This window comes from Miniopterus natalensis, chromosome 12, assembly GCF_054644295.1.
Source record: "Miniopterus natalensis isolate mMinNat1 chromosome 12, mMinNat1.hap1, whole genome shotgun sequence".
Taxonomy (NCBI): domain Eukaryota; kingdom Metazoa; phylum Chordata; class Mammalia; order Chiroptera; family Miniopteridae; genus Miniopterus; species Miniopterus natalensis.
This window is the reverse complement of record NC_142092.1, coordinates 54,237,943-54,255,728: the sequence shown is the minus strand read 5'-3', so window position 1 is coordinate 54,255,728 and position 17,786 is coordinate 54,237,943. Positions and strand designations below refer to the sequence as shown.

The following is a 17,786-nucleotide window of genomic DNA, read 5'->3' as shown; positions in this document are numbered from 1 at the left end:
AACTGTGTAATTCAGTGTTTTATACAATTCAATGTTTTTAAGTATATTTTTACCAAGTTGTTCATCCATTACCATAATCTAATTTTAGAACATTTAGTTACTCCCCCCAAAAGTTCGTACCCATTAAATGCAGTCACCACCCTCACCCCCCCTCGTCCCCTAACTCCCAGCCATAAGCAAACACTGATCTATTTTCTGTCTCTATAGATTTTCCTATTCTGGACAGTTCATATAAATGGAATCATATACGTGGTCTTTTGTGAAAAGCTTCCTTTACTTAGCAAAATGTTTTCAAGGTTCTTCTACGTTGTAGCGTTTATCAGTACTTCATTCCTTTTTATGGCTGAATAATATTCCGTTGTATGGATAGACCACATTTTGTTTATCCATTCATCAGTTGGTACACATTTGTGTTGTTTTCCCCTTTTGGTGATTATGAATAATGCTGCCCTGAATATTTGCATACAAGTCTTTGTATGGACATATGTTTTTATTTCTCTTGGGTAGGAGTAAAACTGCTGGGTCACATGGTAATACTATATTTAGCATTTTAAGGAACTGCTAGACTGTTTTCCAGACCATGTGCACCAATTTTGTGTTCCCATCTCTATTCTCCCTCTGCCAATAGATTTCTCCCAGCTTCTCTTGAAACATTAGCATCACTGGGCCCATCAACCCACATGCCAAAAATCAGCTAGAGCTGAGTAGCAGCTTTCTCCTTTCATGGGGCACACATATATAAAGCTCAAAGTGCCCAACATCTGTCTTATTTCCAGCCCACATAAATGATGTACAGTGTCTGCCTAGAGGCCTCTGGATCTGCAACCTCTGGTGAAACCCACAGTTTCCCTTCCTACCATCAAAGCCAGAAAGTTCACAGTTAATTTGGTGCTCCGCTTCAGTAACTACACTTAGCATAGATTTCTGGCCTAATCTCTTCTCTACTTCCTGGCATGGCTCCTGATCTTTCACCCCCGTTTAATTGTCTTAAAATATATGCACCTAATTCTAATCCTTTCAAATTATTCTGTGAACGAGAATAATTTCTTAAAAGGTTTCCCCCCTGAAGCTCTTGCCTGCTCCTTTACTCTGTGATTTATACTATCAATCAAGTTCAATTCAACATCCTATTGGGATCTTAACTGGTACTGTATTAAATCCATAAATTAACTTTGTTAGTATTGTCATCTTTGTTCTATTAAGACTACTCAGCAAGGAATAGATTATATATATCTTATTATTTATTTTCCTTTCTTTCTATTAAAATATTATAATTCTCTGGACTTGACCCCATATCTTGTTAGATTTTAGTTTTTAATAAAACAAGCATTCTTTTTCATTATATTTTGTCTACTAATAAAATGACTGAACTCAGCTAGACGTATGTTTCATAACCCATGATTTAAGCATCTCATTTCAAGATAAGTTTTTGTTTAATCTCCTAAACCTGTGGGTTATGGTCCTTTGCAATTGCCTAACAGTATTATTTTTCTCTCTCCTGACCTACACACATTCCGTTTATCTCTTTTTATGATTTGTTGCAACTAGCTATTTAAAACAATGCTATAAAAATGTAATATCCTTATTTTGTTTAATTTTAGATAGATTGTTTTTGCCACAACTAGAAATTCCATCAGTTTTCTTTCATGCCCTTAGACTTAAAATCTATTTTGATAAAAGTGCCAAGGTAAGTCAATGGAGAGGATAGTCTACTCAATAAAAGATGATGGAAAACTGGATTTTTGTATGGAAGGAAAAGCTAAACCTCAACCTTCTCACACTGTATACAAACATGAAATCAAAATGTATCATAGACATAAATATAAGGGCTATATAAAAAAAACTTTTAGAAGAAAACACAGAAAAAATTATCTTTGAAACGCATCAGTAACTTCTTAGCTAGAACATGAGAAGCATAAACCATTAAAAAGACATATTTTTGCATGCACAGTTTTAAATGTATCTAGTGGATAAATTATACTTCATCAAAATAAAAATAAAAACATTTGCATGTCAAAAGATACCATTAAGAAAATGAAAAGGCAAACACAGATTAGAGAAATGTTTGCAAAACATATACTTGACAAAGGTCTTATATCCAGAATATATGAAGTACTCCTTTAACTTTTTTAAACAAACACTAATTTGTTTTTTTAAAAGTAAAAAAGGTCTGAATAAATACTTCACAAAAGAAGATACACAGGTGGTCAGGCACTTAAAAGGTGTTCCACATCACTGGTCACTTCAAACATGCAATTTAAAACAACAATGAGATACCATTATACACACACCGACAATACAAAACGTTAGTGAGGAGCTGGAGCAACTATAACCCTCCTCCTTTCCTAGTGGCAATGCAAAACGGTGCAACAGCTTTGGAAAACAGTTTGGCAATTTCTTATAAAGTTAAACATGCCCTCACCGTATGAATCAGCAATCCCAATCCTAGGTATCTAAGAAAAAAATAATCTTAATGTGGAAGTAACCCAACTATCCAAAAAAATGGTGAACAGGTAAACAAAATGTGCTATACCACCACGATGGACTACTACTCAGGTATCAAAAAAGAACAAACCACTGACATATTTAACAACAGGAATGAATCTCAGTAACATTACTATGCTAGGCTTAAAAAGCCAGATAGGTGTAAAACCTCTATATACTACCTCATTCCACATAATGAAATTCTAGAAAAGGCAAAACGATACTGACAGAAAGCACGTCAGTGGTTGTTTGGGGACAGAACCGGGCAAGGATGGACCACAAAGGGGCATGAGGAATGTGGACTGTGGCCGAGGGTACTGCATACAGTCACCAACACTCAAACTGTACACTTAAAACGGTAAATTATTATATGTAAATTACACCTTAATAAAACTATTAAACTCAAATATTTATGTTTCATCTAAAAAATATACTTTATAAAATCCAATTTAATCCTACTCAGGAGGAGGCCTGGACTTTGCCTTGGCTTCCGGGAGTTAATCTCTCAGCCTCCCAGGAGTCTTTATTTGCCTGGCTCCTTGGGTCATGGCAGAGAGCCTAACAATGCGATTTAGGGTGGGGGCAGGCCACACCAGGGAGAACTTGGGATGTGGGTTGACCAATCTTAGATCAGCAATGTCATGGGGACAGGGAGTTTTGGATCATGCGCATCAGGTTGAGAGGAGGAGCTGGAGACTGAATCAGCCAACGGGTAATGAACCGTGCCTGAGTAATGGAGCCCCAACGAAAATTCAGAACACTGAGGTTTGGGCGAGCTTACCAGGGAGCAGTACACCATGGGTATTGTCACACATCAGTGCCAGGAAGGGAACGTACCCTGACTCTCTGGGGAAAAAAAAACCGGAAGCTCTGCTCTATGCACTTCTTTCATTGACTGATTTTAATCTGTAGTCTTTCCCAGTAATAAGCCATAATTGTGAGTATAGATATTTCAGTGAGTTCTGAAAGACTTTCTGGCAAATTATCAAACCTGTGGGTTGTCTTGTGGACCCTGAACTGGCAATTGGTGTCAGAAGCGAGACTGGTTATGTGTGGACTGTGTACGCTCTAACTTCTCAGCTGCCCTCAACTCTCATATCCAGATAAACATAAATAGGTGGCAAACTGGTGACTATAAAAATTCATAGTTGAAGTAGTTAATAATTATCTAAATCTATTATCTTATTTACAATGATGAAAGCTTTTTAGAATCTTTACAGCTCCCTGGTTAACCCAGAAGCAAACCAAATAGTCAGACTCTGGATTGAACATGTGTAACCAGCTGCTTAATTTAGATATGACAAGTATACACATCTGGGTAGGTAAAAGAAAAACCAATCCTTGCCTTGGTACATACATGCATGTCATCTAATTCTGTTAAGGAGCTTTTTATATCCCTATTTAGAATCTGCAAAACATTTTGACTTTCAACTCCTGCATTTTCTAAGCTACACAGTTGGATCTCTTCTTTCAAATTGCTAGCAGTATCATCCATAGCAAGCATTATTCTAGAGGTAGAATTACACTTGTGATACAGATATTACCTCTGTAAAGACCTAAAAAAATTAGGCCAAAGAGTGGTGTGGTTATGAAATGAAAAAAATACTTTCCAAATATGCCTCCATAAATTCACCTTCTGAAAATTTAGCTGTCATTTTTACAACTTCGAGCACTTGCCATGAGAGAAAATTTAAGAAAAACTGCATAAACGATACAAGAAGTTTCCATTTAGAACATTATAAATATTATTGTTTCCAAATGCTTCTAAAGTTGTGGTGAAATGAGTTCACAAACCCAAGTTCAACTGAAGCATCTATCCAGGCTGCTCTTTTTCATGTGGAGCCAAACGAGGAGAGGTGGCAGGTTAATGTTGGAATCAGAGTTACTTGACAGAAGGCAGAGGGGAGAGTGCTTTCCCTCGAAGCAAAGCCAAAATCATGAACATCTTAGAGTATCTCCATTTGCTCGCACTTACCCCTGAGTGTGGGAAAGAGCGAGTGACCTACTGGGCTGCTCTGAAGAATACCCCAAGCGCTCCGTAGAACTCAAGCAGCAGCATTACTTCTCCTCTCCTAAGCCTCTACAATTCCACAGAATAGGGAGAGCCTTCCTGTTTTTGCCAGTTTTCACTCGGCTTTAGCCTGGCCTGCAAAACTCCAACCAGTAGACTGAACCCATGCTGTTCTTCAGCCAACAAGAACCGAGCCTGGAACTCTGATCCAAATCCCATCGCCACTAGAGATGGGCTCTTGGAGCCACTGCTCAAGCACCCTCAGGACCGTTCATTCGCCAGGCTCCCCTCCATCATCACTGTACATGCCCTCCTTCCAGAGACTTCCTGTATTTGATTTTCCCCTGCCAGAATGCAAGCTCTTCTCTGAACCTCCACCCACCTAAATGGGGCTCTAAAGCCCTACTTAAAATGACTCTGTCCCTGAACCCCCAGTCACTGGCTCAGGTTCTTCAACCCACGCGGACAATTTAGAATCAAGACGCTACCGTGAAGAGGGGAGGTCTGAGAGACTGAAGCATGAAAAGGATTTGACCCACTGTCAATGAAGAAAAGACCATGACACATACAGAATATAGCTAAAGAATATATAGGCTGCATCTAGAAGCTGAGAACAACCCCTAACTGATAGTCAGCAAGGAAATGGGACCTCAGTCCTACAGCCACATGGGAAATGAATTCTGCCAGCAGCCTGAATAAGTTTCTCTGAAGAAGATTCATTCCCCGGAGCCTCTAGTAAAGAAGGCAGCCCTAACAACACTTCCATTTCAGCCCTGTGACATCTGGAGGAGGGAACCCGCTGAGCCAGACTGTGCACAGACTTGTGATTTATAGAACTTTGTTGTTTTAAGCCACTTAGTTTGTGGCAATTTGTTACAGCAGCAGTAGGAACTAATACAATGGTGGTCCCAGTGCTAACATCAAATTGCCTTATGTTCCTCTCCCCACTAGCCTGTTGTTAGGAACCCAGGAAACTAGAGTGATAGGCTTTCAATATACACCACTGTCATAGGATGCCCCACATTGCATTGTCAGTTTTATCTGTGTATTTTGTCTTCCTCACTAGAATACAATCTCTTCAAGGACAGTGACTGTGAATGCCTTTTTTCTTTTTAAATTTTTTCAACATATATTCATTGCAGACAACTTAAAAGAATAAATGAGTATAAAAGAAAATTAAAATTGCCCGGCTGGTGTGGATCAGTGGTTGAGTGTCACCCTATGAACCAAGAGGTCAGGGTCTGGTTCCTGGTCAGGGCACATACACAGGTTGTGGGCTCAATCCCCAGCCAGGGGCATGCAGGAGGCAGCCAATCAATACCTCTCATCATTGATGTTTTTCTCTCTCTCTCTGAAATCAATAACAACATTTTTTTTAAAAAAAAGAATTAAAACCATCCATAGCTCACCAGTTAACCACATTGTTAACATTTTCTTGTCATTCTATACATTTCTATGCACATGTATATTTACATATGTGTAAATTAAAAAGTCACACAATATATGCTGGACATAATTCTATACCACCATTTGTATTGCTCCATGGTACCTTTCACTGGGTCCTTAACTCTCCCTTCATAACACTTCTGACAACTTTAAGAATATTGTGATTGCATGATGATTGTATTAAGTTGTTTTCTCTATAGATTGTAATTTCCATAAAATAAAAGTGTGCCTATTTTGCTTAAGTGTATAATCTCCAGTGCCTAACCCAAAGGAGATGGTCAAGAAATACAATTCACGAATGAGTGAATGAATGATTTTAATCACCTTTTTTCCAGCCATTTAGGTGGTCTCCTATTTTATTATGCCTAAGAGGTCTTTAGCACACAGATTTTCAATAAATGTTTGCTGAGAACTAAAAATAATAATAAGCAGAATATTCAGGAATGGTGAAGGATAGTCATTCAGTAACGAGTAATTTGGTTTGTCATCGGGAGGGAAAAAAGTAAGTCCTACAGAAAGAGACTTTGCTTGGGGTGATAGGCGGATAATATTCTGTTGAATTGTATACTTGAAAACTGTATGGTTTTGTGAACCAATGTCACCCCAATAAATTCAATTTAAAAACAGATTAATATTAATAATAATAATAATAATAATAAAGAAATCCTAATCACGTAAACATAAAAAACTATACAACTTAGAAGGATCTCAAAGCAAATAATTTAGCAAATTCTATCTGTACTTTTCTAATGCTTTTTCTTTTTCAAACAGGGTCTGGTATGCACAGTCAACAAGATTTGTAACTCTTTAAGAGGTCTTCCAAAGACGTGTGTTTTACACATTAACTAAAGAAAAACATTCTTCCTAAAATAGATGGTTATATGGCATGGTGTAGGCCCAGAAATCCTGGCAATCTTCTCATCAGTAGTTTAAATAATGAGCGCATTCTCTATGTTGGCACAATATCACTACCGACCCCCTAAATAGGCCTTTATAGAAGTTAATATAATTAGCAGTCATGCCACAGACGGAACCAGACACTAAACCTACAGAGCTCTGAGCTTTAGAGAAGGTGATCAGGGCCACCACATCTTCTTCTGTATTCATGTAGAGATCGTAAAAATAGAGAGTTCCCCAAAACACTAATTAGAAAGAATATATGCACCCCTATGTTCACTGCAGTGTTATTTACATTACCTAAAATATGGAAGCAACCCAAATGCCCATCGTTAGACAAGGGGATAAAAAAGCGTTGGTCCATATATACAACGGAATATTACCCAGCCATAAAAAAGAAGGAAATCTTACCTCTTGCGACAGCATGGATGGACCTAGAGGGTATTGTGCTAAATGAAATAGGTTAGTCAGAGAAAGACAAATACCATATGATTTCACTTACATGTGGAATCTAAAGAACAAATAAAACTGAAACAGACTCATAGACACAGAGAACAGACTGATGGTCGCCAGAAGGGATGGGGGTTGGGAGACTTGGTAAAAAAAGATAAAGGAATTAAGAAGTACAAATTGGTAGCTACAAAATAGTCATGGAGATGTAGAGTAGAGTATAGGGAATACAGTCAATAATATTGTAATAACTACATATGATTCCAGGTGGGTACTGGAAATATTGAAGGGAGCTCTTTGTAAAATATATGCTTACCTAACCACTATGCTGTACACCTGAAACTAATACAAAATAAAACTGAATATAAACTGTAATTGAAAAATAAAAATTTGTTAAAGTTCACTTAAAAAAAGTTTCTTTAAAATAAGACTGTCTATTAAGCAATCAATTAACTTACTAAAAAGTAACATTATCAGTTTAAGCAACATGTTTTCCAATAAATGTTTAAAATACATAAACAGTAAAAATATTCAAATGTGAAATGAAAACAATGCATTTCATCATTAAAATTCATATTCTTTATCTAACAGAAAAAGAAACAGAGATTGCCTTCAAATTATTCAAAGCCTTCATAGATTATATATCTGTGGGCTTTGGTTCCTTTCTAAATTTCCTTAGTTTTAGGAAGGGGCTCAGTGATCTTAAGGGTGCCTCCAGCACAAGTATTCTAAGCTGTGGATTTCCGTGGAATGAGACAGTTACAGGAAAGAGGTAAAACTCACACTTTGATTTGCACTGGAGACTCTGCTAAAGGTTATGAAGGAAACTGAAAAAGGTGTCATGTAAAATATACCCTATAGATAATACTCATGCATGCCATCAACCTCCTCAGCCCTATAATTCCCGTACATCCTGTTAGCAATGATTATCTGAAATCTGAGAGGCGTTTTAGAACCACAGAGGCTTTATCAGTGACTGGAATTCCAACTGGATTCCTTAGAGAAAAGAAAAAGAAGAAAGATTTGTGTAAAAAAAGATATCTTTAGAACCTCTATGGAGAAAATCAATATTGATTCTTGATAAGGGAGCTACAATAGGAAAACTTTTGAGAGTATCCTCCAAACATCGTCTCTCCAGGGACCCACAGAGCTGGATGCTTTGCCCCATCCATAGTCCCACATCTGCTAATTCAGGAATCTTAGAACTAGCAGCACTCTTACTTTATCCAAATGGATGTGGAAGGTGGGAGGGGCTTCCTCTCTGGGAGCTACTACTATAATTACCATCATCATCATCATACGTCTAAAAATTGACACCTACACTTTAAGGCTAGCTTTATGGTTTGGAAAACTGTAGGCAATCTAGAATGTGGCAGGAGAGATGTTTTTGGAACTGTCAACCTGAGTTCAAAATATATTATTACACCCCACTCCCTAGAACCAAAAAAACTACAACCTGGCCGTAAGCCATACTCATGTCCTATGGTACCATTACCACCACCAATCACCAGAGCTGAGCTACAAAACAAGTCATTTTCTCCTCCGGGCCTTAGCTGGCACTCACAGGTACTTGATGGGATGTTTTAAGGAGACTACATGCTAGATAATCTTAAAGGTCCTTTTCATCTCTGGCACTTTATGGTTCAAACATAAATGAGCTTTTCTAAATTGAGCTCTTCTTAGAGCTTTATTTAAAGCACTGTTTCTATGCTGAAAGGTTTTATACATCTTAAGCAACCAACTTAAATACCACCTTTGGGAACATAATCTATGCAGACGGAGCCTTCCTGTTTCCCATAAAATATTATCTGCCATTTTCCTCTATATCCTTACTATAGTAAATATATTATTAGGTCAAAAACATTATTTGGAGAAAAAGAGGACATCAAAATTAAAATAAGAAAATAAAATACTGTCTTTTCTTTACTACTAACACGATTCTTACAGTCATCTTGGCATCTTAGATTTTCAGGTTATAACAGGTTAAAGGCATTCCCTTTCCCATTTCTCTCCTGACTGTCCTCCCTCCTGTTTTATTGCCACTCAATAAGCCCTTTTGAAGTAACTTTTGGGTGCTCAAACCTGGGAGTGATATAACATGTGGTGCTCCAGGGAGGCAGAGTGGGGCACTGTGGCAGACAGACTCTAACTGCCCCAATTAACCCGACGTCCTTGTGTATTCCCCCAGCTTGACTTTGGGTGGGGCCTGTGACTTGCTTCTAAACAGCTGAAGATGGCAAAGGGATATCACTTCCATAAATACATTATATAAGTCTGTCGCTTCCATCTCGCCAGCAGACTCTCCATAGATGCTCTCCCTGGCTGCTTTGAAGTGAGCCGCCGTATGGAGAGGTCCATGCCACATGGGGAGGCCCACGCAGCATGCGCAGAGGGTGTGTTCCAGCTGGCTGCCAGCAAGGAGCTAAGGCTCTCCGTCTGCCAGTCCTCAGGACTGTGTGCTGCCAACAACCACACAACAACCCTTGAAGGGGAGCTTTCCTAGTAGAGCCCAGCCCTGACTCACACCCTGACTGCAGCCTGGGAGGGACTCTGAAGCAGGAGGCCCCATTCAGCCAGGTCCTGATTCCTGACCACAGAAACGGTGACACAGTAAAGGTGTCTGCTTCTTGTTTTAAGCCACTGCTTGTGGTGATATTGTTACCTAGCTACTGTTAATTAATACAGGTGGAAACACAGAATATAATTAGAAAACAATGTAGCGGCAACAGAAAAACAAGTGTGAAATAGGAAAGTGCAGGGAATAAAGGAAAGATCATTATGGGATAAAGTTAATTTTGAAATATTTCATAAAGAGGCTAGTTATGAGACCCACCTTAAGTCTTTCAAGAATTCATTGGCAGAGAGGGAGAGGAAACAACACCACGGTAGAATCAACCAGGGGTCAATACTGCTCCACTGAGGAACAGCGAGAGAAGGCGACATGGGGACAATGGGTCCGAGTTACGGGAGGCCTGGGGTGGCAGGAGCTGAGGGGCTTCGTTTTTCACACTACAGGCAACAACACTAAAAGAAAAGCTCCTGAGCAGGGAAATGACAATAAAGTGTCTTAAATGACTTAATCCTATCACAGTACAAAGGATGGAGAAGGCTAGAGGTAAGACCAAGAGTGTGCCAGCACAACAGCCTGCATGAGGCCAACACACACATGAATCATCAAAGACACACAGACAGAACTATAAAACACCGTATTCTGATTGATCAAATTAGTAAAAAATAAAAACTAGTAATACTAACAAATATAAAGGAATCGCAGACAGTGTTGGTGGGAATGTAAATGGAACAGCCTTTATGGAAAGCCATTCAACAATATGCAATAATAATCCTAAGATATTCAGATCCTCAGACTCAGTAACTCACTTCTTAAAACATATTCTATAAAGGAAATAAATGTATTTACCCATCCAATGGACATTTAATCGAGTGCCTACCACGTTCTAGGTATTGAGGATAGAGCGGTGAACAAAACAGACCTCATCTCTGTTCTCGTGGAACTTAGAAGAGACAAACATTTAACAAATAGTCACAAAATTAGTGTATAATTACACATATAACAGCGCACAGTGAGAGAGTACTTTTAAATACTTGATTTAAATTGTGAGATCAAACAGGCCATTTTGGGAAGTAACCTTTATACTGAGAACTGAAAGATGAATAGAATTTAGCCATACGAAGAATGGGGAAAAATTGTTTTTCTGAGAAAAATTCAAAACAGCAAGAAAGAGTTAGTTGTATTCAAGATTTTAGAGGATTCATTCATTAACTTATTAAAAAAAATATGTGTGTAGGTCCTAGTAAATACTAGGTACTAGGGCTGACGATAGGGACAGGAGAAAGAGATCAAGATCAACTTGAGGTTACAGTACACAAAACAGGTGTAAAAATATGTATTCCATAGCTATGGAAGGGCCTGGTATTCATAATAAAGCCAAAGATGTATGAGGAAATGAGTGGATGCAGAGAAAAACAATGCACTTAGCAGAAAAAAGAAGATGGTGGAGTAAAGGTAATAAACATACGATTTTCGATCTCTTTTCAAATCCTAATAGACTTACCTGAGAAACATACGTTCAAAATGTACCATTCTTTTTTTGAAATTACCATTTAGAGATAGAAATACTTAGATGAGTCAGTACTAAAATGCTCATATGCAGAGAAGAGGTACGTAGAGATTAAAAATAAATTTTAAACATGCACACATGAGTTAGGGCATCTCTGTACTTCAGAAACTATGTCCCCTACAGCTGTCCACGAATGGCTCTTGACTACGCTAAGCATTCAGGGAAAAGGAACCACGTTTTTGTAATAATAGCAGACTCCTGTAAGAGGTCAAAATGTACATAGAATAATCCAAGGCTCTGAAATTTAAAAATTGACCAAATGAACCTCCATTAGGTGAAGTGCGAAGAGTGACATTTACACAAACCTTACGGGGAGAATATGCTTGGAGTCATCAGCAAGTTATAAAGGGAGCCATAAAAATCCTTACAACCCCATGCGAGCAGTAGACCTGAGGGAGGAGAGCCCTTTACCTCCTATCTCCTAATGACCTAAATGGTGGTATTTTATATTTGGTACATGTCACCAGCATTAAAGAGTTCAACAATACTTAACAGCATGGACACTAACTACAAAAAAAATAAATAAATATGTGGAACTCTGTACTTTTTTGCAATTTCTATATGAATCTAAAATTATTTCGAAATAAAAAGTAAAAGCAAAAAATATAGGGGTAGTCTTGCTACAAGAAATAACACAAGGTCTAAAGTTGTGTTCATTCCATGAGGCAATCAGAAAGGATAAATGAAACAATCCTCCAAATTACCCTCTAAGAGTCCGATTTTCACTTCTCCCGTCACGCGATGCAGGTGCTCACAAGGGAAGAGCTCATGGTCCGCATTGCATACTCCACGGCCCACCAGACTTTTGGAAAAGTCATTTCATTATCTCTAAGCTTCTCGTTACAGCCACCTCACAGGGTGGTATCATGTGCTCGTTGACTATGGTGTGCTACACAAATATTCATTATTATTATTTAAAATTTTATTTATTTGAACTTTATGATTCCTTCATTAAATGGAGGGATATCTCTGAGATGTAATTAACTATTAGGATTTCTTCACATCTGTAAATTTACTAAATTAATCTTGTAATTTCCCAGATTTAACCAACAGATTTATCTCATAATAAATATAGTTATTACATCTGGAAATACAGCCTGTAGGAACCCAGATTTAACCAACAGATTTATCTCATAATAAATATAGTTATTACATCTGGAAATACAGCCTCAAAAGTGTTTTTATTTACTTAGCCTTTCCTATAAAGTTCATTCACTGAATTGGTTAACCTGTTACCTTAAAATTAGTTTGGTTAATTCTAAAGTCCTGTCTTTATTTATTAGACCTAATAAAGTCTGATGGGGGTATAAATATACAGTTTCAACAAATATACTGACATCATACATAAAATATGACTGATAAAATATATTTTCCCCAGAGACATTAAAAATGAAATAATAGCTCTTTTGAAGAAAAGAAGACAATTAAGTCAGGAAGTTCATGAAATCCAAAAGATGAACCTTGAGAACCCAAAACAAATTTTAATGTTTGACAAAGCAAGTGTGTCTTTTATAAAATTGGATTGATAGGTACCTATAAATTATGCATTATAAAATGTTTCATTATAACTTTAATGCTTCATAATCCATTATCATCCCTCTATCTCCCATCAAGTATAATCGTAGGAAGAAAAATACCATGTTATTTTTTGGGTTAAAACTTAATGTACAACCAAAAAGCTAATGGGGGAAAAAAGTACAACAGCAACTCGCTCAAATCAAGCCCTTACTCTTTAATAAAACTTTAAGGTACCCCATTATAACATAGTTTTGTTTCTTGGAAAAAGTATTTATAGGCCAGGAAATGATTCAAGTGGACAGTTAAAAAAACACACACACAAAACCCCATCAACAGGAGTCTGTAAAATAATATTCTGTAAAATATCTTTATAAAAGGAAGAAAAGCAGAATTTTCTCCCTCCACCCCCTCACTTCAAAGTTTCCACTGTGTTTAACATTCAGCAACGTTCTACTCACTTGCGATGGGTGTGGTCCATGCCACTGTTTGGTATTGATTCCAACTCTGCATTTTTCTGCCCACAGATATTTCCATAGCTGTCGTATCCTGACACTAGTCTCGCTGCTGCACCTGTTGCTACTGAAAAGCCACAAATAAATCCCTAGAGAAAAAAACAGAAAAAAAAAACATACAAATAAACCATTTCAATAGCAACAGTCACTACTTGATACCATAATGAGCTTCTTTTGTCTGCTGATGGGAACAAAGGGCTATCTTTCCTTGTTGCAAACACTATTCCACTGTTTTCCGTGGATTTCACAGAAGTAGCACAAAGAAGTCCCCAGGGAAACACTATTTACTATCATGACAAAACAAATCTCTAAGCTTTTACATCATAAGATGGTCTTTGCATTTTATAATAATAATAATAATAGCAGGTTCTCCATACTGAACATCTGCTCTATGCCAGGCTCTGCACTGGGTGCTTACCACGCATTACAGCTAATCCTCGTGATGAGGAAACTGAGGCCCAGGGAGGTTAAATACGTTCTCCAAGGTCACAGAAGCTAGTAAAAGATCAGAGCATAAAATCAAACCCAGCTTTCTTCTTCCTTTTTTAGTTTTATTTGGTTGTAAAGGAGTCCTATTAAATAAACAGCAGCAATGGATGGAAGAAAAAAAAAATCCAAAGAACAATAGGTATGTGGCTTTTGAATTGCTATCGCTTCAGTGCACACAACACTTCTGTTTGCTTCCTGCAATAAAGCTGCACACGAGCCAAAGAATTACACCATGGAGCACTGCCATGCTCTTAACACTGGAGAGTCAAGGGGAGCGAGGCTCCGGGTCCGTGTGCCACAAAGGCCGCTTCATCTCATGGCAACATGCTTCATCACAGTGCCACAGGCACATGGTAGATGCATTATGCTGCTAAGTCAAGTACGTGCTGACCAAAATAAAGCCATAAAAGCCCACACTCCACTGCAGGCTGCTGGGCATAAGAACAGGAAGGGGAATCACCACGGATTAACTGAACTGGGGGGAAGGAGTGGGTTAGGGAACATTCTTGCACCTTGGTGATCACAAGCTTGAGTTTTTGTTATCTTTATTAAAGTGGCTAACGAAGGCAGAGGTGATCACCGCTGACCTATCCTACCCAAGTATCATGAGTACTGAAGCAGCCCTGGCAGATCTCAAGGCTACAGTGGTAAGAACTATACCTATAGGCAATTCCTCAGAGAACAGGATTTCCCTAGTAAACGTGCTTTCCTAAAAAGGCAAACTCTTTTTCTTCTCTCTAAATAACTTCTATTTTTTGTCATTCAGGTAAGGAAAGTGAGGTGGGGGGAGAGCAGAGTATAGCTCTAGCTAATGGAAACTTCTTGAAACTACACTCTGCAAGAAAGCAGACTCGGTAGATACCATCCCTGATTTGCTGCTACTCATTCTCTGATCCTTGCCAAGTTACTTTAACGCTCTGTGCCTCAGTTTACTGACCTGTAAAATGGAGATAATGGTAGCTCATAAGGCTGCTGTAAGGATTAAATGCAATAATCCATAAAGTGGTAAGATTTCTGCTTTGCACAAAGTAAGAGTTCAGTAAATATTAGCTATTATTGTTATTAGAAATGAGAACATGCTATAAGGGAAAGACCATGGGCTTTGGGGTCAGATAAACCTGCATTGATCAATTTTCTCCTTATATGAACTTGGACCAAGTTGCTTAATTCTGTGTGCCTCAATTTAGCTATAAATTGGAGCTAAAACCACTTACCACAAAGGCTGCTGTGAGAATTACATGAGATAATACATGTAAGGTGTCTCTCTTAATAAATGACAGTACCCTTCTGCCTCAGAGCACTAGGATTAGGCGCAGACTGGTCAGACTCACGCATTCATCCCCACCTTGCGGCCCCTGGCCCCTCTCCTGACTTCTCCAAGGAGACGGCAGGGCAGTTAGTCCCATCTCAGAACTTCCAGCCAATACTAAGACATGAGAAAATTATGTACCCTACATACATACACATGTGCAAATCAGCATGCCATTTTGAGCATATTCTTGAATCTCAAAATAGGAAACCCTACAACTGAACAAAAACTGTAAGTAGAGGTAACCATTAGGAGGGTTAATGGCTAAGCTTTCCAATACGGTTCTTTAACAAGGAGCGTCAGAGAGTAATAGAAAGGGAACCCAGAAAGACTTGGATTCAAACCCTCACTCTGCCACTTCCTACCTGTGTGACTTTGATCCAGTTACCTACTTGGAGTGTCTCCGCCTCACCCCTAACACAGAGGACTGGGGTTTCTCGTTACCCGTAGACAACCATGGTCTGAAAATATTAAATGGAAAATTCCAAAAATAAACAATTCATACGTGTTAAATCGCATGCTGTTCTGAGGAGCGTGATGAAATCCCGCACCATCCTGTTCGGTCGGCCGGGGACGTGAGTCACCCCTTTGTCCAGGGTACCCATGCTGTATGTATAAGCTACCTGCCCGTCAGTCACTCTATAGCTCTCCTCGTTATCAGGTCAACTGTCATGGTAGCACAGGGCTTGTGTTCAAGTCACCCTTATTTTGCTTAATAATGGCCCCAAAGTGCAAGCATAGCGATGCTGACAATTCGGATATGACAACGAGAAGCCTAAAGTGCTTCCTTTAATTGAAATGCTATGTATGAATAGGAAAAAATATAGTATATGCAGGACTCAGGAATATCCATGGTTTTGGTATCCACTGGGGGTCCTGGTAGATATCCCCTGAAAATAAGGGGTGACTATTGTAATAGCTATTTCACAGCCTAATGATAACTAAATGTGGCAATGCATATCTAGCCCCTATCTGGTCTGTACGTGGCAGGTAATCAATATGTGGTAGCTGTTAGTGGTAAATTTGTGTGAGTCAGACTAAAGATGTTGACAACGGTAATCAGGGACTAACCAAAAACCGCTTCAATTCTCTATTTTAGAACAAAAATTTCTTGGGGGATGAAAGGGAGAACTATTGTCAGTAAATGTGTTACTACAGAGAAATATTCAGAGCACAGCTACAATCTTCTTTCTCTGCTAGTCTAAAACAGCAAAGCCCTTGCATAATTAAAAGGTTATGTTCTTCTTTCACTTTTCATAGGAATTTTCTTCTTATGATTGATAAGTACTCTGTGTTGCAGATTCCTTTCAATGATTTCTGATTTTCCTTTATGACTATTTTTAACCGTATTATTGGACATGTGCGGTGTTTTCCCCTCCCTATCTTAAGGCACCTCATAGCTCTCTGGGATGTAGACAGAGTATAAATGATAAATGTCACAGATATATGGTAAAAGGGGGGTACTGCCATATTTTCACCTTGGCCATGTAAACTTCTTAGTGGTTCCAAAAGCACTGGAGTAGAGAGGGTGAGACGCTCAGGGGAGAAAGGAAGGAGAAGAGCACGGTAAGAAGCTAGAAAGGAACCATGACTGTTATCCCTGGGACTTCCCATATGGTACAAGCATTGATAATGGGGAACTAGGCCAAATGCAATTATAAATACAATTTCTTTTTTAAAAATCCTGAAATGCAAATGTGGGAAGCAATATAGTTTCTGATGAGAGAGAAAAAATGTGGTACATGAAATTAAAATAGGGTGAGAAACTTTTTACAGAGCACACTCAATAATTTAACGGCTCTGCAAAGGATGGGGGTGTGGTGGGGCAGGCACTCAACAGAAAGAAATCACATTCATAAAGCAAAAGATAAGGGGGGGTGAGGGGAGCTTTTATACTACCATAAAAGGGAGCACTCACTAGGGAGAAAGTAAGCCTATTAGTGGGGAAGACAAAAGCAAGGCTAAAATCTCCAACCGATGGAGCTACTGATATGCTTTCAGAATGGCTATTTCAAGAGTGAGGAGGAGCAGACACGTCTAATCACAAACAGGAGGTGACTCGACTCAGATGAAGGCGTACAGTGATGGTGGGCCACGGACAAGGCCTGGCAACTAGTCAGTACCTATTGCTACCTGGGAGAAAGACTGTTAAATAATGCACTGTGCACCTTTTCCCTGTGTATCTCAAGGCTTAGTTCAACTTAAGAGCTTCTGCCTAGTTTCATTCACTGTTAGTCAAAAAAAGAGACATCTTTCACAGGCATGTTGAAGTTCACACCTGCAGCCTTTACTGTGCAGCTGAGCAAGGTAGAAAGCCTTAGTTTAGGTTTGAAATAAGAAAGTCAACAACAGCAGGAGGGGGAGTACAGAGCATGAATGTGGCAAAATGCTTTAAAATAAAGAGAGAGGAAAAAAGACGTATGCTGGCAGCCCTTTCCCAGGAATGAAAGAAATCGTATCCCGACTCTTCATTGTTTTCTCAAATACTACCTCCTTCAGCTCTATACATCCCTTATCTCAATCAATGTTTA

General features: G+C 38.7%; 1 protein-coding gene across 1 annotated transcript in view; it reads right to left on the bottom strand.

Annotated features, from left to right (window-relative positions):
* The window catches only part of SLC44A1 (solute carrier family 44 member 1), a 110,559-nt gene that overhangs the window by 52,022 nt on the left and 40,751 nt on the right, over positions 1-17,786 (bottom strand). Inside the window, exon 3 of the mRNA XM_087822794.1 lies at positions 13,404-13,546. Within this exon, the coding sequence (XP_087678920.1) occupies positions 13,404-13,546 (143 nt within the window). The remainder of the gene's footprint in view (positions 1-13,403; positions 13,547-17,786) is intronic.